At 41.3% G+C, this 26,695-nt stretch overlaps 1 protein-coding gene across 1 annotated transcript in view; it reads left to right on the forward strand.

Annotated features, from left to right (window-relative positions):
* The window catches only part of cnih3 (cornichon family AMPA receptor auxiliary protein 3), a 60,880-nt gene that overhangs the window by 26,584 nt on the left and 7,601 nt on the right, over nucleotides 1-26,695 (forward strand). Inside the window, exon 3 of the mRNA XM_061091888.1 lies at nucleotides 642-689. Coding sequence (XP_060947871.1) covers nucleotides 642-689 — 48 coding nt within the window. The remainder of the gene's footprint in view (nucleotides 1-641; nucleotides 690-26,695) is intronic.

Genomic DNA, 26,695 nt, shown 5'->3' on the forward strand with positions numbered 1-26,695 from the left:
ATAAAGAATAATAGTTCCTCCTCACCAAGCACTTTCTATGAAGAAGTTAGACACATTCCCTCCTAGTAGTGAGCTGACTGCTCCTCTTCCAAAGATCAGTCTGAAATGTAACACACACCGTCACACAGATCTCCAATATTTAGCTAGTTCAGGAGAGGGTTGTTTTAGAGCTGCACAGAAATAAATAATATGAGCAGGTAATGGAGATGAGTGCTGATTGGCTGCTGTGGGTGACATGACGTTGAGAAGAGGAATATTTATCTTGCAAAATTGGGTGTAACTGCAGCTTTGTGATTTTCTTCAAGTCTGAAGTCTGAACTGGACTTGAATCCAAGCCTTTAAGACATTAAAATAGTTTGTGTGGTGCATTCATGTTCAGTATAATTAATGTCGAGTATATTTGGCTGTGATCGTTCCTGCAGCTTCTCATCATTCATAATTTTGAGCAGCGTTCTGGAAGGGTGCTCTTACTGAGAATCATGCCCATTCGACACCTACAGCGTCTAGATACTTGCACTATTTTTATTCTGCTTCCTCTTTGATCACGTGTCAGCATACTCAGCCATCATAAAAAACAAACTAATTGGATCAAGTGTGACTCCTCAAACTTACCTCTTTCTGTGTTCTGTGTCTTCTTACAGAGGGAAAGACTGCGGAATATCGAGAGGATCTGCAACCTGCTGAGGAAGGTAAGCAGAGGACAAATTATCATCATCATTCCACTTGTGATGTGCAGATTGTAATTACTATGCTAATGAGATTCAAATTAAGTGTAAGGAGCATTGCACCTTTCAGTGAAAATTGAAATGCAAAACGTTTAGCTGATGAAACTTTACGTTACACGGACAGATGACACATTAAAGGATATTATACGTGTTTGAAATGCACGTCATTTGCAGCACAAATGTACGTTTCTAATTGCAAGGCTGCTGTGTGAGAATGTTGCTTTGCACATCAGTGTTCGCTCATAAAACGAGTGTTGTAGTTTGTTAATTCTGTTATTTGCAATGCGATGCTTCTTTTGTCCTCTTGCCTCATGTTGTACTGACATCAAAAGGGAGACTGCTCTGTGCTCTGCAGATGGAAACTCTCTCTCTGTTCTGTGTCTGTGTGTGCGTGTGTGTGTGCGTGCGTGCGTGTGCGTGCGTGTGTGTGTTTGCAGACAATTTGCCTTGAGGTACAAGTGAGTCTGTGAAGAAGCCTCCTCTCAGCTTCAGTGTGACATCTGTTTCTCACTCCAACTCCCCGAAACTCAAGCTGTGTCTGCACACTGCATCCTTGGTTGTGTTTGTGTGTGTGTGTGTGTGTGTGTGTGTGTGTGTGTGTGTGTGTGTGTGTGTGTGTGTGTGTGTGTGTGTGTGTGTTTATGCTGGAGGTTCATTACTCCAACAGCTGATCTTGGTTATCAGTGTTGTCAACTCAAGCCCCCGGGCCCTCCACTGGCCCCTGGAGAGGACATTTTCCCCACAGCACTAACACCGAGAAAAATACACACATGAATGAATGCAGAAAGCAACATACAGAACAAATACACACACATGTGCACACATCCAGATGCACTGTCCTTGCAGCTGTGACCGGCTGTGCAGTGATAACTGGAGGTAGCAGTAGATGTGTTATCACAGTGCATCTTAAAGCTGACCTCCAGCTAATGTATCACTGATCTTTGACAGTTTAATCAACACGAAGAACATTGCTAAATCCTGGATTCACACGTCTTCTAGACCTGTGACGAAATCAGTATAAGGTTAAAATCTGCAGCCATGCGGTCAGTCTTTAAAGTTGATTGATTTTTGTGGGACAGAATTGCATTAGCTGCTTTAGTACGATGGGTTATTGTAAGTGGAAAATGCGGCTTCATTCTCTGGAGACATTAAACGGTTAATTTCACTGTTGTGGTCATATGCAACTTTTTCCACAAGCCTACTATAACACAATATTATGGTTCTGGCAATCTTTGAGGGCTCTACTTGTGCCACGGCTATTGTGCATGACACCTGCTACAAGCCCCCCCCAGGCCTTGTGATAAACACCCATTCAGGGTGTAGTCCACTTACCTTATTTCAGCTGGGATCAGTTTAAACCTTTCTAGGGTCCCTAATGGATTCAGCAAATGGTAGAGCTGATGGATGAATGACAACATGTAAATCTTCAGACATGCTAGAGGCATAGCTCCAATATTGGCAAAGTCCGTCTGTTGGTTGGTTGATCGGTCGAACCACTTTGGTCCTGACAAAAATAGCTCTACACCTATTTAATGGACAGCCAAAACATTTGCTACAGCTGTTCTTGATGCAAAGAGGATGAACTACATTGCCAATACCATCTAATGTTTTGCATCCCCAATGTTCAGCTTTACCCAGCAATACCAATATTTTGTGTTTATGTTATGTATTGGAGCACCATTAGTTGTGCACAGTGCAATTCAGCACAGTCTCAGTTGGGATGGGCTCAGACACAAGCCACTTTTGTACTCTACACTACAGGTAGGCAGATTATTGGAGCTACAGACCTGAGTTAACCTATAGCTCTCTGCACTGAAGAAAACTAAAGCCCAGATAATGACTGAAACCCTGTGTTGACATGGCTGTGTCACCTGCCCCTACCTTATTACATAGGGACGTCTATATAGAGGACTATAGCGTGAGCTCATTGGCAAAGAAAGAAACGCTTCCAGACACTCCTCTGACCATTTTCTCTTCGCCTGTAATTACGTAATTGTCGCAGGATTATGACGTACAACAACAACGTCAGCCAGTGGAAAATCCCACGGCAAATTGTATTTATTTATTTCACACTTTAATATTAATCTGCTCAGGTTTTGCCAAAGATTTAACTGTCACAACTAACAAAATACACTGCTCAAAAAAAATTAAAGGAACACTTTTTTAACAGGGTATGGCATGAATTCAATTGCACTTTTTTGATAATAATCTGGTCAGTTAAGTAGCAGAGGGGGTTGTTAATCAGTTTCAGCTGCATTGGTGTTGATGGAATTAACAACAGGTGCACTAGAGGGGCAACAATGAGACGACCCCCAAAATAGGAGTGGTTTTGCATGTGGAGGCCATTTCAAGTTTCTCCCTCTTGATCACTTCGACTGGTTTTCCATTAGTGTTGGCTTGAGCTAGAGTCATTATCTCTCCTGGGAGCATGAGGCGAATTTCTTAACCCTAAAGAAGTTGCACAGATTGTCCAACTCCTCCAGGATGGCACATCCATGCGTGCCGTTGCATGGAGACACATCAAATCGATGTGTCTCCACCATAGACTGTATATGGTCTCCACGCGTAATCTCCAGAACATGGAGGAGATTCCAGGAGACAGGGCCGTAGAAGGTCCTCAACCCATCAGCAGGACCGATATCTGCTGCTTTGTGCAAGGAGGAACAGGTTGAGCACTGCCCGAGCCCTACAGAATGACTCCAGCAGGCCACTGGTGTGAATGTCTCTGCCGAAACAGTCAGAAACAGACTTCATGAGGGTGGCCTCAGGGGGCGACGTCCTGTAGTGTGCCCTTTGCTCACTGCCCAGCACCGTGGAGCTCGATTGGCATTTGCTTTAGAACACCAGAATTGGCATGTCCGCCACTAGCGCCCTTTGCTTTTCACAGATGAGAGCAGGTTGACCCTGAGCACCTGTGATAGACGTGAAAGGGTCTGGAGAAGCCAAGGAGAACGCTATGCTGTCTGCAACATCGTTCAGCATGACCTGTTTCGTGGTGGGTCAGTGATGGTCTGGGGAGGCATATCCATGGAGGGACGCACAGACCTCTACAGGCTAGAGAATGGCAGTCTTACTGCCATTAGGTATCGGGATGAAATCCTTGAACCCATGGTCAGACCCTACACTGGTGCAGTAGGTCCTGGGTTCCTCCTGATGCACGATAATGCCCGGCCTCATGTGGCAAGGGTATGAAGGCAGTACCTGGAGGATGAAGAAATTGATGCAATTGAATGGCCCTCACGATCACCTGACCTAAACCCGATAGAACACCTCTGGGACATTATGTGTCGGTCCATCAGACGCCGCCAGGTTGCTCCTCAGACTTTACTGGAGCTCACTGATGCCCTTAGACAGATCTGGGAGGACATCCCACAAGACACCATCCGTTGTCTCATTAGGAGCATGTCGCGACGTTGTCAAGCATGCATACAAGCACGTGGGGGCCACACAAGATATGTATGTGGACATGGACAAGCCTGCCACATCACTTTTTGACTATGATCTTGGGGTGTCTATAAAGTTGAGCCCTCTGTAGGCTGAAAACTTTTATTTCCATCAAAGATATGGCATCCTTTTGTTACTAAGACATTAAACTGTCCATATCAGTATAAATATCCAACATAATTTTTTTTCACAATGAGATCTGAAGTGTTTTTAAAGTGTTCCTTTATTTTTTTTGAGCAGTGTATAACCCTATATATTTTTTATATATTACTTGGTTTGTGACCATCGGTTGTACGCTACTTTTCACGATGCATTGTGGGAAACAATGAGTCCACTATATAGGGATTAAAACCTTCAATGAGCATTTGGATAGCACGGCCAAATTGCTAATTCACTATATAGTGGACTATATAGGGACTAGTGAGTGATTTCAGACACAGCCATGGCTCATGCGACTTGTGTTACTCTGCTTTATGGGTGTACCATGGGTGTATCCTCCATTCACCAGTTTGTGTGATATGATTGCTGAGTATTGTACTAAAGCCATCATATTCCTGAAATCATGTGTTGTACTGGTCACACATCTGTGCTGTCTGATAGAAGCATCATTTGTTCAAATCCCTGCAAAGCTATCTGAACAATCTGCAACAATATCCATAGCAACGCAGAGTCAACCACAAATGCAAGGGCAGTCGGAGCAATAACCACATACACGGCCACCCTTCACAGCCAGGCTGTAGACTGTCAAAGGTCAGCCCTTTGAAAGGAGGAATGAGCAATAAATGCATAAAGTGTCACATCTGCTCCTCTTTAGTGTCTACAGAGATAAACCTCGGTGAAATACAACAGGACTGGATTTCTGTGAGAAACGCAGAACCCTTGCAAGGTGTGCTCCCTTGGAGTTAAAAGCCAATTGTGACCTTGTAAACTCTCTCTCAATAACTTTCAACAGTCAAAATAAAGTACAGTGCAGCTGGGCTGACAGCTCCTTTCCTCTAGTGTAACCTCGTTTCACCTGACACGGCTCAAATTTTTCTTATTTTTCAATAGAGTTCGTTTACGCCACTAAATTTCCAGCATAGCTCAACAATAAATAAAAATGCCCACAGCATTTATATTGATATTAATCCTTTGTGGTGCATGTCAGCAAAGATTACTAAGATCTAAAATACAGCACTTAGTCATTGGACTGTAGTTAGTCACTAGTTTCCTATTTATTTCTACTAATTTGTCCTCATCAAACTACCTGCTGTGGATTTTGATTATTGCCAAGGAGTTCAATTGAAAAGCAGACAAAAAATAGTGTCACAAAAATAGGTTTGTATGCTGAATGCACACAGTTTTAGGAAGTATTTTTGATTTGTCACACACTGTGCCAGTCAGTGTGGATGCCTGGGGTCTTGAAGCAGGAGGATCTGCTGCATTGTGAACGTTTTTCCTCCTTTGTCCGGAGCTCCTCTCTACTCCTCTGAAACTCTACAGCTCGCTCCAGCTGGCAAAGTCTCAGCGCGGTGTCCCTGATTGATTTGGTTCAAAGCTTTGGCTGCGTTTCTTTATGTTGGCACACCTACTTTATAGTTTTCACTATGGAAGTGGACACGGGCCATTTTTTATCTCACTGCAGTGTTTGTGTGAGTGTGTGTGTGTGTGTGTGTTCCCCTGGGTATGAAGCGGTTGCAAACACATGGAGATGACAAAAGCTTGAAGGGTTTATTCTGTCCTTCTACTCTCAGCTGTTAGTGAGTGTGTGTGTGTGTGTGTGTGTGTGTGTGTGTGTGTGTGTGTGTGTGTGTCTGTGTGTGTCTGTGTCTCTCCCCCTTTCTTAGTACAGTAATGAGTAGATGATGGAGGATGAGCACAGCACATTATGGTTTATTTCTATGGTCCCAAGGGTATTAATAACTTCCAAAGTTCATCTTCCAAAACCATCTTTGGCTGCTTTTCACTTGTGTCCAAGGTCATAACATTCAGTATTTAAGATAATTCAGATAATTCCATCCGTCTTTAGTAGTGGTCACAGAACGCAGGTTACAGCTTGAGATGGTTCTCTGCTTGATGACACTGTGTCAAACCGTGTGCGCGTATGGGTGTTGGTTTGTGTGTGTGAGAGAATGGGTAAAAGTGACCTGTAGTTTAAAGCACTGGGAGCTGACAATAAGACTGGAAAAGTTTGGAAAAACAAGGACTCTTCCTGAAGCTCGGCCAAACTGAGCAGCCAGGGGAGCCGGGACTTGGTAAGAGAGGTGAACAAGGACCTGATGGTCACCCTGGCTAAGCTGAAGAGATCCTGTGAGGACATGTGAGAAACTTCCAGAATGACCACAGTGGACTTGTGTTGTTAAGTCGGGAGAATCTATAAGAAAGCGGTTGGTGATGTCCTGGGGGCATTTGTTTAAGGTTTTGCTGTCTACAAACAGTCACTCAACTAACCTGATTTCCCAGCTGCTCAGGACCAGCTGGGTTAACAGCGAACAGGAGCCACACTTGCAGATGTAAGGGCAGTTTAAGTTGCATCAATTTCTTGTTTTCTTCACGTATAATGGTGGCACACAAGTAAATTAAAAACTTCTCATGTCTGCCTCCCATCACCTTCACAGCTCCTCTGGTCAGACTTCCTCACAAACTCTGCTGCTCCAATGAAACAGCTTTTCCTGTATTTATCTGCCACCACATTCAATAGAACCTCCAGCGGTAAACATAGTTCATGGTTGGTTTAACGTTGTATCTGTGAAAAGGCTTCGGTGCGTCCCATTTTTCACAGCAGTGAGCTGGAAGCTGAAGTCCACTGGGATGCGCTCTGTTTGAACAGTGCTCCTAGTGCTGCTGCAAACAAAGACAGGAAATTCTTATTATGAAAAGTAAGCAGAAGAAAGTAGGATTGAATTGATTACATTGAAATATGAACTAAATTGATATTGACATGAATCCTATCATTAAAGTACTCTTGAAATGAGGAAAGTGGCCACACACTGTTATTAACAAATGGTGTAACTTGGATGTTTTTTATGATTTCAATTTATTAATTTTAGCTATTTGTTTAAAGACTGAATGAATTGGGGAATTGACCTTCTTGGGAAACAGTCTATCTTTGGTGAAGTCATGAAGAAAATTGTTAAGCAAACAGGATATCAGGTGACAGGCTGGACGTGGCAGAGATTGTGTGTGGAGGTGGAAACCAGCAGTTTCGTCAACACGCCAACTGTCGCTCTGCTGTTTTCTCCTATGGGCTCATTTGGACAATCTCAGGAGATTTTATATGGGGACATCTAGAGAATGTCCGTATCGACTGACTTGGACATTTGCCTTTACGTATACAGCCCCTCCAGTGAATGTCAGGAAATGATCTGCAGTTCAGTGCAGGTCTGGAAGCAACTCGAGAGTTGAGTTCAATCTTGTGAGTCTTGTTTCTTGTAGCTTGAATCCTTTGTGTCTTTCCCTGAGGAGGGGCATTAATCCCAGATCTGGGATTGCTGCAATGATTACGCTACTTCTCCACACAGGATCTGTGGAGCACGGCCAGAGAGACCATCATGTTCTTGTTAACCTCTGTTACCAAGACTATTCTCCCCTGATTGCTCAGACCACATCTCATTGGAAGTTTTTTGTAGCCTTCCCAAGATCTGTGCCCTAGCACAATATAGTCTGTGAGCTCTGAAGACAGCTACTCCCACCTCATGGCTTGGTTTTGGTCTGATATACATTTCCTCATGACCAATCAACTGAATTTACTCCAAACAACACAAAGAAACAAAGAAAAAAGGTCGAAATAATGATCTCAATATTAAATTTCAGTTTACAGTATGTCCTTCTTAATATCTTTTCAAAACCATTAAATTCTGGTTTTACTTGCATGGGCTCATTATGGGCTATTAGGCTGATCAACAACAAAATGATAAAGAGTGTGTTTTTTCCAGCAGAAACACTGAGCAGTGGGCGTCATGGGGACCAAAGCCTGCAAAACGTAATATCTGAGGTCCTAGTTAATCAATAAGGATGGCTGCAAAAACCTGTGCGTGTATGTGTGTCTGTGTGAAATCTGCGTCATTGAGCTGCTTAATAAAAGTGACTTAATTAACATTGCTAAAATTAATAAATAACAAAACTTTCTTCACGTTTTTCCTGCTTTTCATTTCACATATTTTGTTGATTGACAGCGGAGCTTTTGCTTTAAAAACACCCAATTGTGCTCTTGTGTCGGACAATAAGACGAACATGATGCGACTGCCAGACACTAAGTAAACCGACAACAACAACAAGGCCATCCGGTGTGTTGCTGATAAATGGCTGTACATGTGTGATTTCTCGTGTGTTATCCTTCACGCAGCAGCTGTGTGAGTTCCCCGTCAGTCACAATAATGAGCTTATATGCAAAACCACAGTGCTCCCTCGATCCCACACACTGTTGCCAGGAAAAAAGACCTGAGAGGTGAAGTGAAAGGAGGGAGGGGGATGAAGAGGGAGGGGGAACCTCGTCCTAGACAAGAAAACACCAGCCACTGTAAGGCTCAGCAGGAAATGAATAATAATGGTGTGCCGCATGACTTACGCTCAAAACAGCCCCGATTTCCATAGTTGTAGTCATCATAAAATAAACTCTCTTTTCTCAGATTCTCTACTATTGTGCACAGGAAGCGTGTTGAATAAATGATGATGTGATTGGTGACTATAATAGTCTGGATGCTGATTTGGGTTATAGAGTGGAGGCTTTCAAAGTCTGACGCTGTGCCATTACCACACTGTGCTAAATTCTTCAAACTGCATACCGTGGCAAAATATAAAACCGTTAACCTCATATCTAGGAAGAACCTTTAATTTTTCTTGAGAAAACCATGGATTCAACTATCTTGACACTAATTGATGTATACAAACAAATAATTTGTAAAATAATAGTGATTGAAGGTCTAGATCAATAACATAAATGGAATGGGGGCCGGAATGATGCGCAGCACAGTCATGTCAGGTCTGTGTGGAGTTTGCATGTTATCCCTGCGTCTGTAGGAACCCAAAGTCCAAATCATGCATATTGGGGGTTTATTGGAGACTCTACATGCATTTGACGATGTTTTAATCTGAAAACGGTGTCCAGACAGCGTTTTTGCTCCTAACCAGTTACAACCCCTGTCCATACTAACTCACGTGACCGCTCACATACACTGGACCTGCACGTGCCAAACAGGAACACATGCGTGTGCTGGTGTACACAGAAAGCGTTTGGATGTTAGCTCCAGATTTCTCTAATAATAGCTTTTCTCCTATGTAAGAACTTGTTCCACTGTAATACTCAAAATATATCTGCTGAACAGCTGTGAGTAAAGACGACAGGGCCAGTAACCCGTGTAATTAATTATTCACGTTGTATTGTACACTGGTAGCCGAAGCAAAGCAAACCAGTAGGCAAAGCTACGTGGTGAGTAATGTGGAGTAGAGTAAGACAGAGTTGAGTCATTTTCAAACAAAAACATAGTTATTGCATTACCCTGAATTGTCTGTAGGTGTGAATGTGAGTAGGTTGGGTTGTTTGTCTCCGTGAAGCCGTTTTCAGACGTGACCTGCGGGTAAAATCCAGAGAATTGGCCACGGAGTTTACCCGCCTGCCTTTCACCAATGCTCTATGCAGCAGGAGGTTCCCTGCACAGATGTGTTCAAGGCAAAAAATCCTCCACATTATTCAGGCGAGAGATGGAGCAGCCAGGTGCAGCAGACAGAAACAGGAAGCGATGTATTAACTTGCTGCATGATTTTCTTTACAACACACAGACACCAGTGTCGGCTCTTATCACCACTCTCTTGACATCTTCGACTGTGTCTTCTACGTGTGTGTCACCACGTTTTCATCGGGAGATATTTGTTTTCTTTCTGATTTTTTAGAGTTTTGCATCTGCCACGAGTTAGAAGCATCATCAACCTTCTCCCATTTCTACGGACAATGTACTAGGAGGCCAGGCGGAGAAAGTCTTCAGAAACTGTGGATCGTTCCATTTGGACAATGTTTGCCCTGTGATACCATGGGATTGGTTCCAGCCAAGTGAAGTGTTACAGATAATGGATGGATGGAATAAAAGCTTGTCATTAATGTTTGACTGATAAAACACCCCTGTAACCAATAGTATATCCCATACAGCATGAATCCACCCATCCAGTCTTCTCCTAAATAAGCAACATCATGCACTACAGCACAGAGTGCGTTGGTAGAGCTAGACCGTGAAACAGATGTGCTTCGTACGAGGCTGTGCTCACACATGAATGAAGAGGTATTACACAGTGTACACTCCATCTGCCAACACCTGGCTGATGTTATAGCAGCATGTTGTCATCAAACAGACAACACACCCTAATAAAAAGATATATATGCAAAGCAGGTTATAACAGCAGCAGGGTTTGCATGGTTTTGATGGCAGCTTGCTCGCTGCCGCATGGAGAAGAATATGACAAGCAGCATAATCCCCAATCATTGTACAGTTGTTACTCCATTAGATGCTACCCCCATCCAAACATCTGTCCATCCAGATGTTGCTTATAAGACTTAAGTGTACATCCATCCATAACTTCCTACAACAGACCTTTCTCTTAACCCATGACTTTTCACGAGCACGATTAGCAGATGCTGGATGCTGCGTTTGCAAATTGAAGCTCTGCAGCATCATGGTGTGAACTCTCTCCAGGAATCTAAACTCAGCCGGTCAGCCTGCCTGTTCCAAGTTAACTCAGATTCAAGCCCAGGGCAAAACAGCAATGCATTCTGAACTCAATTCATATTCATGAGGAGGGAGCACTTGGTTAAAAACTTAGCTGGAATGAGGTGGGGGGGACAGCTTGTATCTACGGCATGGCACAAAATAAATCAGCAGAGCTCCACTTCATGGATTTCCCTGTTTGCATGAATATGATGAATAAAAATGGGATGATTTTAAGGAAAATATAAGAGCACAGCGCTTTCCTAACATAAAATCCCTGTTACACCAACATAGTAATTGTTTTCTAAATGACAGAACAATCTCTCAAGCAGTTTTCAGACATTCGTAAACACCTTCGTGTAATATCCGGAGAATTGGCCTCAATGTTTACCCAGAGTTTGCCTTTCACACATGCACAACGCAACAGGAGGTTCTTTGCACAGACATGTTCACAACAGCAACAAATCCTCTGCATTTTTCAGGCGAAAGGTGGAGCAGCGCGTGCAGCAAACAGAGGCAGGAAGTGATGTTTTAACTCTTCTGCGAACATAACGTGATTTTGTTTACACCACCCTGACACCCTCGTCATCTCTTATCACCACAAACTCTATTGCAGCTCGCTCACAGCTTTAATTAACCACGAAACAGGCAGGTGAAATATATTCTTTGGTCTGTACCCGGACCGACCCTGAGGTTCTGCTCCTGCCGCAGCCCTATACTCATCACTCTCTGTGTCCCCTGAGCCGCCTCAGGTCAGTGTCTTTACTCATTACAGGAAATTCTCACCAAACCCAATGAGAAATAGGGGTCACACCATTAATAATCAAGCAAAATATTATATTATATTTTTTGGAAGCCATAAACTCTTTAATTGCAGGCTTCCTCCCTTATTTCTGTCCCTTCCTTCACTCCTACATGCTAGTGATGTCATCGTGAAGCTTACCCCACGCTCCAGTTATAGCCAACCAGATTTGAGGATGCAGAGGAGTCAGCCGAAAAGGGGAGGGGGAGGGAGGGTCCCCTGTGGTTGCCGTGATGTGTTTGAAGTTTCAGTACAAAGGTCTCTTTGCCTCTTTGCCTCCTTCCATCCCTCAGACACCCCCCCCCCCCCCATCTCTCATTGACTCGCTCTCATTTCCTGTATCCATCATGCATCCATACCCACATCTCCCTCAGTCTGTCCCCTGTCCTTTCTATGTGTTTATCCACCATTGTGTACACACACTCACACACACGCACGCACACACACACACACACACACACACACACACACACACACACACACACACACACACACACACACACACACACACACACACACACAAGCGAGCTGCACAGTAGAAGATCCCCCACTGGATTCACCGCAAGCATGTGGGGTTTATGAAAAAAAAATTTAAAGGTGAAAAAGCGGTGACACACGTAGAAGACACCGACCAAGACACCAGTTGTGGCGCTAAGAGCCGACACTGGTTATTGTTTGAAGTGAAGAAAATCACGTAATCTGCACAGCAGTGTATATACGCCACTTCCTGCCTCTGTCTGCTGCGCCCGCCTGCTCCTTCTCTTGCTGAATAAAAGGATTTGTTGCTGTTGTGAACACGTCTGTGCAGAGAACCTCCCTCCGTGTTGTGCATGTGTGAAAGGCAAACTGAGGGTATGTCAGTCAGCTACACACACATACACACACACACACTACATAGTAGCCTCTTGGTAGACAATCCTCAGAAGCCAGTAGGAGGAGCTAGGCTTGCAGGTGCAAGTGTGTATGTACTGTGGAGTGTGTATGTGTGTGTGTGTGTGTGTGTGAGAGAGTGTATTGTCTGATATGGGGCCACTGAGGGCCTGTCCTGCATACTTTGATAAAACTCTGTGAAGTTTGCCAAGACACAGGACACATAGGAAAACTGCAGTCTGCACTGCACAGATGGCGATTCTGTGTGTGGGATTTATCTCTGAATGTTTGTGTGTGTGCGCTCGTGTGTTTTCTCGTTTGGCTTGTGTTTATGGGTGAACTTTCTTGCGAAAAGGTGGATGTCAGTCATGCAATCTTCTAAAGTAATGTATTCAATGTAGATATCTTAAAATAGCATGTAATTCAAGGGACACATTTAGACTCTTTCTATTCAAGCAATGAATCTCTGCAGTCTGACGACTATATTTTCCTGCAGGTGCACTGCAAGCTTATGGGGAAATGCAGTTTTTATGCAGTTTTCTTCTTGCACATTTTCTCAAATTCCTGCTTCCAAAAGAATGTGTTTCCTCACATGTGGGGGAGAGGTGCGGCTTGTGTTTTTACCGATTAGGTGATGCAATGGAATACTGGTGCTGATTTTGGGGCCAAATTGCATCTGTGTATGATTAAACCACCTTTTATCACAATGGAAGGGCTTTGCCTGGCAGACACGCAGGGAGACACACGGAGACACAAACACACACACACAGACCTACACACAAAGATCTGTCCAGTAAAAAAAAACTTGTGTGGACTCTTTCTGTTTGCTTCTTTTTCCATCAGCTGCAAATTAAAAAAAAAAAACAGACACTACCTACAATAACATCCATGAGTGTGACACATCAGTGCAGCTGTTGTGTGAAGAGTGAACGACCTATAGAATCACCAAGATTTGTTTGTCCCTTAAACACCTGGTACATGTGTTTTATCTGCAGTCTGTGATTTCGGAGAAGGGTTGTGAATAATTCTACACTTGGCAGGCACAACAGCATCACTACATACATCATTTAAATGTCCATGATTTCAGTGGATTATGTTCACTGGTTTTTCCTGCTGCTCTGCACCGTCTTCACGTTTCAAGCTCGGGCTAGCAGCTCTCCCACAGCTCTCCCATATTACCTGATACACTTGCGTGGATACCTTATTAAATTATTAATAAATTCTCCAAACCCTATTTTGAAGATTAAAGGATAAAAGTGCTGGTTTTTGTTAGACAAATAAGAACAGTTGTGCAGTTGAAAAAAAGAACTTCTTCCAACTGCAATTATTTATGCTTTTTAATGTGCAGAGCAAATTGTGGATTAAATTGTTCAATTACATTTGATTTGTATTTGTATCACGCTACGTTACAGCATTCATCATCTCAAGGAACATTACAAAGTAAGGTTGAGCCACTCAAATGAGAGCCGCCCCATGAACAGGTAACGTTTATCTAATGAGCAAGCTAAAATACACAAATGCTCTGCACAAGGCGAAATATATATGTGTGGAAAAGGTCAGGGAATGTTTAATGTAAGGAAACTAAAACACAGTATGTCATTCAGGTAAGGGAAGGATCGTGTCAGCAACCCTCTGCATCCAGCAGGAAAGATGCACCAGTAATAAACTATACAATCATCTACCACCACTATCTCCACATCCCAACTTCTGATACAATAAATGCTGGCACAGCAAAATGCGCTTTGCTGATTTGAATGAAAATAATTCCCAGGGTTACTTAGCTGGGTATCCCATCATGCATCTTAACATTGAACTGTCATTGCTGGAGAAAAGGTGTATAATCCAAGTTACTGAAAAAACTACTAAGAATTTACTTATGCAGCATTTTCTTTTGCATGTCTTCTGTTTGCTTCTGCCAGACAGAAGCTGTTCTCTATGAACAGTACGTGTTACAGTAGTGGGAATACACTCAGAGTCAGTCATACACTCAGCCAATGTGCTTTATTCTCTATGGGTCTGCATATACCAGACTGTCACCTTGACAAGTTCTACATACAAATATGTGTGTGTATCTGTGTGTATTCATACACTTGAGTGTGTGTGGACGTGGCCTGGTGTTCTTTGTTTATATTGGTTTTGAATATCAGACTTTTGTGAAAGCTAAAGTGTTCCTGAGCCTGTAGAACATCAGTAAAGGATATAACAGTGTCACATCATCATTAAGTGCCTGCAGGGTTATTTATAGACAATTTGTTCTCATAATGATAATTAACAAATACATTAGCATAAGAGAATGATAGTAATTGTGGCAGAGATGTTCAGTGATGGAGGCGTAGCTGAACTCCTTCTGCACCATTGCTCCATTCCCAATGCAATTGTCTGGAAAATTTAAACAGCATCATATTCTTAGTCGTTCACAAGCAGGGGCACTGTTAGCATATGTGGACCCACTGAAACAATGTTGCTCCAGCTCCCAGTTTATTACTGTACATTCCAGTAGACGCTTTATACTACATAGCAGACCCCTGTAACCATCATCACTTTTTACCTGGTTATTGAGAGCTATGGGCTCAAGGAGGAGGGATAACATGTTATTCAAGGGAGACGGTAAGAACTGCCATTTGTTCCCAATTAAGTAGAACATACTGGCCTAGTATATGTACACATTCAAGGAATTTAACTCTGGATTAACACCGCTCTTATTGTTCTTACATAGAAGTAGACATACAGCTAGGGAAGTTAAAGAATGGTCCAAAACTACTTAAATTATAGTGGTGGATGGTCTGGACTGTACTCTACAGTAATAATGGAGAATATGTAGTACTTTGAAAACACCATATAAGTATTTCCACCATGAGAGTGTGTACACACGTAAAGTGGTTATGTATGTCATAAGAGTACTTTGCAAAGAAGCAGCAAAGTTTTGCAATTTGGCATGGAAGAACATATTAATACAGGCTTTGTTGTTTAGCACAAATTATTTAAAAAGTGTATATTACCCTCCTAATTTCATTGTTACAAATTCGCCAAAGACAAAAAGTATTTCTTCAAAATCTTGGTTTAGGGTTAAAGAAATCAAGAATAACACAAAATAGTAGTTTCATTCTGTGGGGACCATGAATATTCAATGTTAATTCAATTAAACTGCCCAAAAGCTGATGCTTTGACACCAAGTTGTTGGACAAGTTTGACTTGACTATTAGATCTACTAATATCATAGTAACATGTGGATAGGAAGGGTGGTGATGAAGCCACTACTCAATAAGAAGGGAGTCTGAAACAAGTGGTATTGCTGCATCATCGCACATGACCACCATTGTCCACATCTTCCGAAACAGAACAGGGTATAATCAAAGGGAAAGGCTGGGCCTGCCAAAGAGGAGGCGATGCAGAGGGGAAAGTGTGGGAGAGGAGGACTCATTAGCTTGTCAGGGAGCCTGTGAAGCTTTGTTGGAAGAGACCAGGCTGAATATATGGGAGGGGGCATGGAAGGGCTAACTAGAAGAAACAATACCGCGAGGCACAGCAACATATTCAACCCAGTATCCTTAGGAGGTTCGGTCATAGTGGACAATTCTGCACCTAATGATTCACGTTCCGAAGCAGATGTTCAAATAGTGTGTGCCCTGTGTAGTGAGGTGGCAATTTCAGGTCTTTGTTTTATTTATGCAATTGTAAGCCTTTACTCATGGCTAATGTGATGACAATAGTTAGCTTCTTAGCCGGCAACATATACACCAATCCAAAATCTGCAGTTCTTGTTTAAGTGAGCTCAAGCTGATTTTAATCATCCAAATAGTAACAACAGAAATTTGTTTTGAATTATCTTAGTCCAGTTTTTCTTCCTCTTGTCATTTAACATTGATCCAGGGTCCTATATTGGCTGGAGGTCAGTTCTTGGCATGTTAATGTTAAACTGCTCTGAGTAAGTCGTTAACTTTGCACCAAGATAGCTTGTCAGTTTCATTCTAATTAAATATAAAGACCTTCAGTGGGATGAGAGAGCAAACAGGTTTAAGAGAAGATATCCAGTATATCTACTACACAAGGATGCACTCGTTTGTGCTTTAACAGACTCAGATGCTGTGATGGATGCTCCAGCTCTTATTAGTGTTTGTATCAAGAACCCCTTCAACAACTCAACTTTCAGTGAGATTACGACCCTGTCACATACTTTTAGCAAGACACAATAGTGTGTCTGTGTGTGTGTGTGTGTGCATGTCTCAAAGTCAGAGGGATATTCTACTTGGCAATCCCCACTTGGACGCCTTTCATTACAAAATGAGAAACACCGCTTTTAATTTAGTGACAGCTACTGTAACACAATGGCAGCTGACACATCTAAAACGTAAAAGTTGATGGGAGACTATTTTTTAGCAGTTACTTTAGTAGTCATGACAGTACAATAAAGTAAAAACTCAAAGTGATGCACATATATCACAGTAAATCTTGGAATTTAATTCTCCAGTTTCCTCCGGCTGAAGGCAACATTGCATATGTCGCCCGACCCAAAGCTCCATCCGAGTGTGTGAGGGCTTTTGGAATATGCCCACGCCTGGGGCAGCCGTCCTCCCCAACTCATGCGGAAAGAGCATTTCATCAACTCAATTGCAAAAACAAGACTCTTCCAATTTCACGCCTATCATTCCTGGCCTCAGGGTGAAAGGGCATCAGCAGAGAGCTGCTGAATACTGTAGTGAGCGCAGTGTGTTTGAGACGAGGAAGAGGGGGCTTTGATGTTTCAGCTCAAGGGAACATGGTCTCTCAGCAGCTTGGCAATCAATGCAAGAAGCCGTGGAATAATATATAGTATCACTACTGTTGTGCCAAATCCTTATATCTTGAAAATGTCAATATTTAAGCAATTATAAAACTGCCATGATATTTTAATTGAATTTAGAATATAGAATACCCCTTCAATGTAAAGGAAAACTAGGAGTTATTTCAATTCTTAATATCACTATTCCAACCCTTGATACTTTTGATAAACTGATGAGATTGATCTCTGAAGAACAAAACAGGCGGTCAGCTGATTGTACCTGTTGAAAACACACCAAGATAGATCACTGTTTTTGATATGACCATTTATAGATCGACAGTCCTGGTTCACCTTTGAGCTACACCACTATTGGAGTTGTGCACATGTGATTTTCCAGTGCAGTGCAGGATAATGAGTGAAATTACAGATGGTAGCTGAACTCTATCTTTTGTATATAGTTGTCTTCTGCTGTTAGTATTTTAGCTTTTCAGGCTTTATTTCTATAAATCTTTACACTAGAATATATATGCATACCGTATCTTTGAATCTTGAATCTTACCAAGGTAAAACACACAGTAAAAACTAATAATTATGTTAATACATTTGAAATGGTTGTAATAAACTCCAAATGTCTATAATGTATCCATGTCATATTGATAAATTGTACTGTTTATTGTTAGCACTAAGTGACATGATAAAAGACTGCTGACAGAGGGCACTTCAGGGGCTAGTCAGATTTCAGCTGGACCAGTGCTCCCCTGGCCAACACCCTGGAACAGCCCCTGGTTGCACTCAATAATGAATGTGGGAGAGTTTAGGAGGAGGGAACCACATGTTCACACAGATTTAAAGACACCATTGATTTCTCTGGGGCACCTTTGTCAAATAATATTAAAAATAAACCTGATGATGTCATCAATCAAATGCAGAAAGAGGGAGAGTTTGAGTGATTTGGGCATTTATTAGTCCACGAGAGTCTGGAAGTGTGAAATGAGTCATTGATTCTCAAAATTGTTTTTGTGTCAGCAAACTGACTAATAATCTGATTGCTTCAGCAACAAAAAAAACAACAAGATTCCACAATTGTTCTTAGACATGCATTCAGTTTGATGGAAATAATACAGAAAACTACTCCATCCATAACCTTGTCCATCATCTAGTTATGTATTTTATGCTTTGAAGTCTGATGGATGTTATACGCAGGCTTCATCTGGTTCGGTGATGATGAATGATGCATGACACAAGACCAAAGCCACTTTACTATGGACTTATCTATTTTTCCACTGTTAAATGGTTAAAACATATAGAGTATAACTAATGTGCTGCTACAAGTGACACCTCCCATTTCCTTTAAAACCCAGGTGTGATTTATATATATTGCTAATAAAGCATTTTGGCATTTTGTGCTAGTAAGAGTGAATACTTTCTGTAGAGGAGACTGTTTCAAATCACAGAAGCCAAAAACATCCTTTGTGTGTGTGTGTGTGTGTGTGTGTGTGTGTGTGTGTGTGTGTGTGTGTGTGTGTGTGTGTGTGTGTGTGTGTGTAAACATGATGTGCGCCCACCAATGAAGGAGTAGCATTATACCATATTGATAATATGTCCTTTAAACAACGTTGAAATGCTAAGCTAATGATGTTTTTGTTGGTCGACCTCACAATCGTTTAGCAAGATTAGGCCCAAAGTGCCCCAGCCACTCTGCACTGTTGGGATCTGTGCTTTCACACGTGCTGCGGCTCTGCAAGCTGCACAAGCAGGTGGCTGACAAACAGTCAGTGTGACCCGGGTGTGATGGTGACTGGAGAAATGAAGTTGTGAAACTGGTGAGCCGCCTCACAATGAACATGCTCAGCTCTCTTTCTTTTCCCATCGCTTCTCCATCATCTCCTTTATCCTCTATTTATTGCCCTCAGTTGTTAGTGTTGCTTGTGAGCCAGCGACTTACCCGGCGCTCCTAAAAAGAAAGTCACATTCGAAAAAGCCTCTGAGCACACTCCATGGCAGGGGGCCTGACTAATTGGACCTGGAGAGGATGGGCCGAGTGGAGTCGTCCCTGCCAGGTTCCACTTGGGCTCCGACACACGCGTGGGCAGAGGCGCTCAATTACCATGTTGGATGGTGATTTGCAGTAAGAGGTCTGCTTGAGCGCCGGGGTAATGAGAAGGAAAAAAAGAGCATGTGACGGTGAACGAGCAAAGAAAATCGAGTGATCACTTACAAGTGATGTGAAATATGGGCTGGATTACCATATTATCAGAGACAGCGGAATAAAATAAAGTAAAGTGTTGATTTTGCCACCTTACTTTCATTTGGTCGTTTTTTTGATGAAAATAAATCATCTTTAGTTTGACCTTAGTTGAGATTGTTGTTGGTTTTAGCCTCAATTTAATGAACAAAGATTCTGTCTAATTTTCATCAGTGAAATATGACCCTAAGTTTTTTAAATTACTGGTGGTCCACCAAGATAATTGGCCATATGGGTTATATGGCATTTATGCCGACTCTCACATACGAAGCATTCCAGCTGTACAGGTACTATATTTTACCCAAACAGCCCATGAGTTTATTTTGCAGAGGGCAGTGTGGCGTTTTTGATATTTTATAGTAGAAGGGTTATGGGAAGCAGTAAAGTTCAGTAAAAAAGCTGGGGGGCAAAACAGATAGATAGGAATTGCTTTTCTCCCATTATCTTTTGGCTGATAATAAAGAGACAGTAACTTCCAGTAGTAGTTTTGTCACCATGACCTTAACAGGCAAACACTGTGAACTGCAAGAAGTCCCTTTGAGTCAAAAACCAACATTTACATCACACAGAGCAGCTTACTCTATAACCACAACTACAGTGTTTGTGCTAAGGTAGGGTGATCGCAGGTGGAACAGCAAGAAGCTTCTGGGTTTGAACCTGATGACCAGCCTTCTGTGTGACGTTTGCTTTATCTGTGCCTGCGTGGGTTTTCTGCAGCTACTCCAGCTTCCTCCCACAGTCCAAAGACAAGTGGCCTCGGCTAATTGGCGACTCAATTGCCCAGAGGTGTGAAAGTAGGCGTCAGTTTGTCCCTGTGTCAGGCCTGTGATGGACTGGTCAGCTGGCTCCCTCAAGGATAAAGGGTATAAGGATAACGTATGGGAATGCTATTGCCTCCTGGCTCTTCTTAATACACAGACATATAAGCACTATCAATATTCTTATAACACATTCAGCAAGAAAAACTGCTTAAATGTTGCCATCACAGTGTGTGGAACCTATCATTTATACATAATTCATGCAAATATTTGGGATTTTTTCAGGGATTATGCTGAATTGTGAGAGTTTTTTCCCAATGGACATTAGAGAGAATGAAATTTTTGGGAAGTGTGAGTCGGATTGAATCAAAAATCTAAGTATACTGTTTGTCTGACTGCAGAAGAGTGTGATTCAGTTTTTAGAAAATTATGTTTAAAAGTAAGACAAATTAGTAGAACTAGTACAGTGCCCATCCTGAAACCGCCTGTTTGTAATGTTAACTTCTCTTGTCTTGTGTTAATTCTCCGGAGAAACGTCAGCATTTTTCCTTTTCATTAGTGAGTACTCCTCAGTTCTACAATATACTGTCCCTTTTTGGAAAAAGTCTATGGTGCACAGTAACATTGATCAAATTAAGCAGAATTTACTATATTACTGTTCATGTGTGTAGTTTATATCTAAATTTTAATAATTTTGTGATCCAATGTTATTTTTTTATAAATTGTGTGTCAGCTTTTTAAGAAATCAACACAATCTTTAGACACAAGTTCACAACTTTTCAATATAAAAGCTCCATAATTCAGCTCAATATAAAACATTGCAGCAAAAAAGATTTTCCTTTATTAGTGTGTTGTGAATGTTGTTGCCATGGCAGAGAACAGCACCCACGACTCCCGCAAATGTTCGCTAAGATGAAATAAAAAAAAAAAGTTTACCAAAATGATCTGGTGACGATTTAGACCGATACTCTGACCTAGTTACCGACCACTGCCATAGTTTATCTGAGGATGTAAAAGAAGACATGTTCAACTCAGTTGCGGAGAGACTGTTTTCTTTTTCATTGTTATTATTGTCTGTATATTTTACCCTAAATATCTTCAATAGTGTAAACTGCTATTGGTGCCGATATGAGATAAATACCTAACGTTATAATTCAATCCATTAAAGCATCCTTGCAGACAACTGTGTTCATGTAGCTCGTCATGGTTAAACTACAGATACCTATATCTATACCTACAGTATATGTACACTTTTAATGTTCTAAGATACACAGTGCTGTGAGTTTTTTGGCTGTGGAAGGCAGCATGGTTGCAGTCGTGTTTCTAAATTGCAGAGTCGCTGTGTATCTTGGGGCTCTAGTAGTGACTGGGGTAAAATGTAGATCCCCATATGAATGATGCCTTGCCAGTGCTGCTTGCTGGATGGATCAGATGGGTTATGAGGGGGAGCCCCCGGGCACCACAGCCAGAGAAACAGATCTGCTGTCCCAGCCAGGCACAGTCCCAGATGGGTCCTCAGTCAACACACACACACACACACACACACACTAGTCTATGATTGAAGGAAGAAAAATACATTAGCATGGAAATTGAATGCATATGCTTTCATACACACATATATATATATATGCCAAATTGTAAACACATGCACTGAATATAAATATACAAAGAAGTCATTGCAAGGGCATCTGCCGTGTTCAGTGGAGTTTATTAATTGTTAATTTGCATTTGTGTGTGTGTGTGCACTGACAATATACATTCAGTATTTGTAATGGTAAACAATGAACAGCCTCTGTTTGGTCAGTTTATTTTGACAATTATACGAATGGGTGCGACTGCTCAGCAGACCTTGGCTGAATGGTTTGTGGTCACACTGTTGGATTTAGAGAGCAAATAGGACTTTATGCTTTCTACCCAAATTATAAATAGGAAAAAGGGAGTTTGTTTTTTCCAGAACCTCAACTTTAACAGTAGACTACTAAATGGTTTACATTGGTTTCTCCATGAGTCTCTGATGTTATATAGATTTGTAGTAGTAAATGTGGGAGGGAAGAGAGGGCCTCATTCTGCTCTCAGACATGCACTGAACTCTGTATGTTTGAATGCATATGTCCAAGTGAGAGCCTCTGCAGTTTCTTAGGACTTTCTACGCCTGGACTTTCATTGTGAGCAAATGTGGGTGGTGGTGACGCTTTCAACACGCAACCAACACTAAAATAAAAAAGAAATACACATAGAAGACACTGACATTACAGTTTTTTCCTATCGTTTTAGGCAATTTACCTAAACCATGTTCACATTCCCTAAACACTTCACACAGTGAGCATACCAGTAGACCATGTGAACAAAACTGTGGTTACTTGCCCCTATGCTAAGATACAAATGCTGGCAATGACGCCTTCTTCCAAATTTCATGGATACCTGCCCCAGTCAATGTTCACTACCAGCAAAACGCTGTGGAACTACAGCATATTTTACCAATGTTTAGATACTCTGTTCAAAACAGTGAACTTTCTGTTCAAAACCTAACTTATCAGTAATTTAGATCACTGTAGATGGAAAGATGCTGCATTTGGACAGACAAATGAAGTTACATGTTTGAATAAGAAAAAATGTTTAGTTTATAGTTTATTTATTTTATTTTACAGTAATTTAGATTTTTTTCCCCCTGTGCACCATTGTTCTTGGTGAATTGGCATGGAATTACTTTTTTTACGTAAAAAGCAACACCAATTCTGCGCCACTGTTGGGCAACTGTAATATACAGTATGTGCAGGTTTTGTGCATTGCATTTTTTGTTAGAACACATTTTTTGACTTTTTTCTGTTTTGTGTAACACTTGCACTGTGACAAAATCTCCAAAAAGTAAAGCACAGTGAAAAAAACTGTTGTGTTTGTGATTTGTTTCTGGATCATATATTACATACTTACTGTATGTAATTTGCATTACAAAAACTGAAAATTGTTATTCTCAGTTTCTCATAAAACACTTACAGTATTTACTGTATTTACAATTACAGTACATTTACCACACTCAATTGTGACATCTTTTGTGGGAGGTAAACCGACATATGAACACTGTCAGCAGATACTTGGCTTGGATTGTCATACTGTAATATTACAAACTTTATTACTGTAGTCCAATGAAGTGTTTGTCTGTGTTTTTTCTCTTTTTTTCAATGCAACACTACAGGAAATCTATGCCAAACTGGAGGACACAGCAACATTTTATATATGCAATTGGCAATGCTTCAAGATGTTAGTGTTTTTTAGGTCATAGTGTTCTGAGAGGAAACATGTGTTAAGTTATGGCAGCATTGTTTGTGGTGTGGTTGTTGTAGTGCATTTTGCACCAAAGGTTAACAGATATGCAGAGGTGTGTGTCTCTAAAGCCCACTGTGTTAAGTGATAGGGAAAAGTGACCATAGTATGGGTACATGACCGAAAACGATAGGAAAAAACTGTAATGTCAAGAGAGATTGCGGAGATAAGAGCTGACGCCGGTGACGATGTGTTCCGCAGCGGAATCGATACGTTACAAAAAAAATGCTAAAGATTTGTTGCTGTTGTGAACTTGTCTATGCAGAAAACCTCCTGCTGTGTTGTGCATGTGTGAAAGGCAAACTGGTGATCAAATGTTGACTCGATTTACCGGACTTTATCCTCAGGTAATGTCTGAAAGTGGCTGATGTTGTGACACAATCCTTTGTTTGATATCAACATCGGTTTGCCATTAAAAACTACAAAAAGCCAGTAATGTATATTTTACTTAATGGAATGCTAATTATGTTTTTGTTAGGGTAAATTTGGGTAACCTTGGACAGTTTTGCAAATGTTGACTTCTTTTAGTGTTCTTTATGCCAAACAGCAAATTCTGCTTGAGTTTATAATCTGGGACTGGTCAATTTGTTATGCCAAGCTCACAGAGAGGAGTTTCGGTGTCTCACGTTACCCGAATTCACCCTCTTTTATCAAACTGGAACATAATCAAAGAAGAAATGTATCTATCGTTTTACAGTTTATCCTGCCACTGCTGTATTTCATCTCTGTTCTACAGAGCTGACATGGCCAGAATTCTGTCTACCTTTATAAAATCCAAATCTTCAACTTTAGTTGTTGACACACATATTGCTGTTGTTTTTCCAATACAACCAGGTTGAGTCTTACAATGATTATTGAACTTTTACTTGAGTTTTAAGACCTGTTTCTGTCAACTGATTCATAAATACAAAACAGGCCACCGACTGTGTCATGGTACATTTAGTTGGATCCAGTGGTCCACAGACTGATGTAGTTGCATCTCTTACATTTCATTTAAACCTTTAAAGGTCATATCTGTGAATTGTTACGCCTTCATTAATTCCTCTGTTTTCTAGTATGTGGGAGCTGGACTTAGAACAATAACGATGCCTGAATTGGTTTGAGTAACCACTTTTAAGCCATAACTGGAGGAGGTCAACACGTCTGCATCATAAAATCATCATTGAACATGTGATAGGATACTTGAAACTTCCGCATTGGTGCTTTCATATTAAATGCCTATAACAGCGTAGTTATTTGGAATTTTTTAACAAGGCCACTTGGGGACAATGCTTTCTTCATCTTGTTGACATCACATTGTGATGTTGTTGCCTTTAAAGTTTCATGCACATCTCAGTGTTGTGTAGTTTCTGCAGTGACAGAAACTAGTTTGCACCTTCATCTGAGCACTGAGCCAATAAACATGAGGGATCTCAACAGGGAAGAGAGAATGTAAAGCTCAGAGTGACTATTTGTCTTTAACTTCAAGCTTTTTCTCTGTGTGTGACTGTGTGTTTGTGTGTATTTGTGTGTGTGTGTGTGTGTGTGTGTGTGTGTGTGTGTGTGTGTGTGTGTGTGTGTGTGTGTGTGTGTGTGTGTGTGTGTGTGTGTGCTCTCGTCCATGTGCTGCACTGTGCACAGTTTCACTGCTGCATGTGTTAAAACTAATGGATATATTTAGGTTTTGTCTTCACAGCAGTTTTCTGGTCTTCCACTGTTAAAGAGCTATTGAGTGGAGACGTGTTTTTCTGTTATTAGGAGGCATGTAGCCATCTGAATAATGCATCCTGAACACGGCCTTGTTATGGCAGCGTATACAGTAATGTTCAAGGCCCAGAGTGGCACCATAATGTGCCGCCCTGTACACTGTTAAATATACATGAGTGATGAAGTGGCTTTCTTTGTGAATAACATTAACTATAGTGGTGAAAGGCTTCGGTGGACTAACACTAGGATTTGGGTTATTGTTTGCAGGGATTTGCATGACACACAATTTTAACCACGCAATACAAATAGTCCTAAGACTCACATAGCTTGGTAAGCCAGGCTTTAGTGTTTTTCTGTCAGCTCCTGTGGTAGCGAAGTATTATACATGTATTTAATCTAACCTGAAGTGATCATCTGTAACAGTGTCAGGGCTAATGATGCACAAACGTCTGTTGCTTAACAACAACAGAATCTTAGCTGATCATCATGAAAAGATTTATATTAGAGGTGCCAGGTATCAAACCAAAGACGTTCTTTCTCATTTATTTTGAATAATAACCCAGGCAGGGGAAAATGAAGTGAAGTGAAGAACTTGTACATTTTTAAATAGAAGTAAACATGATAAATGTTATTGCAATGTAATTGCACATCAGCAGCTATCTTCAGGGTGCATTCTTATAGTAATCTTTTATTTTTTTAACTGAAAAACATATCTAGATTTCTTGTACCCTATCTCCTTCAATGAATTCTTCTTCATGTGACCTTTGTTTAGCTGTTGGGCTACTTCTCATGAGGACTTGTCGAGTGAGGGCGTATGTGGATGAAATGCAAATGTTTGGTATTGGGTCATTATAAAAAATACATAACTTCTTTAAACTTCCCTCAACCTTTCCATTTGGGGAGCAAAAGGGAGCTTTGTTACTTAAGGGGAGGGGGTGGGGGAAAGATAGTGGAATCTGTTGGGTTTGGTGGCGAGCACCTTCACACATATTCTTACCCTCACTGTTTGCCAAGAGGTGGTCTTGTTATATGATAATTATGATAATGATGGCACACTGCCATCAGTGTGTGCTGCCCATTGTGAAGCTAAGCTCCCCATAATCTTGAATGGGGGCATTTAGCCACTTGGAATACATACAGATAGACAGATTTCAGTGGCTAAATATAGGCTAGGCTAAGGATTTGAATGCTAATGATGCCTGATGCGTTTTCTTTCACCTGTGGGCATTAAAATGATAATGTGGCATCTGCTAGCAAACTGCCCTTTGAATGTAGTTTAAGCTCAAGTAATATCTGCATTTAGTATCAGCACTGCAGTAAAAAAGAAGATGGAGAAACAGATAAAACTGAGTGTAACATTTTATTAGGGATGTACATCTGAATAATCAATCTAGCGTGGCATTTTCTTTAC

This window comes from Limanda limanda, chromosome 18, assembly GCF_963576545.1.
Source record: "Limanda limanda chromosome 18, fLimLim1.1, whole genome shotgun sequence".
Lineage (NCBI taxonomy): Eukaryota > Metazoa > Chordata > Actinopteri > Pleuronectiformes > Pleuronectidae > Limanda > Limanda limanda.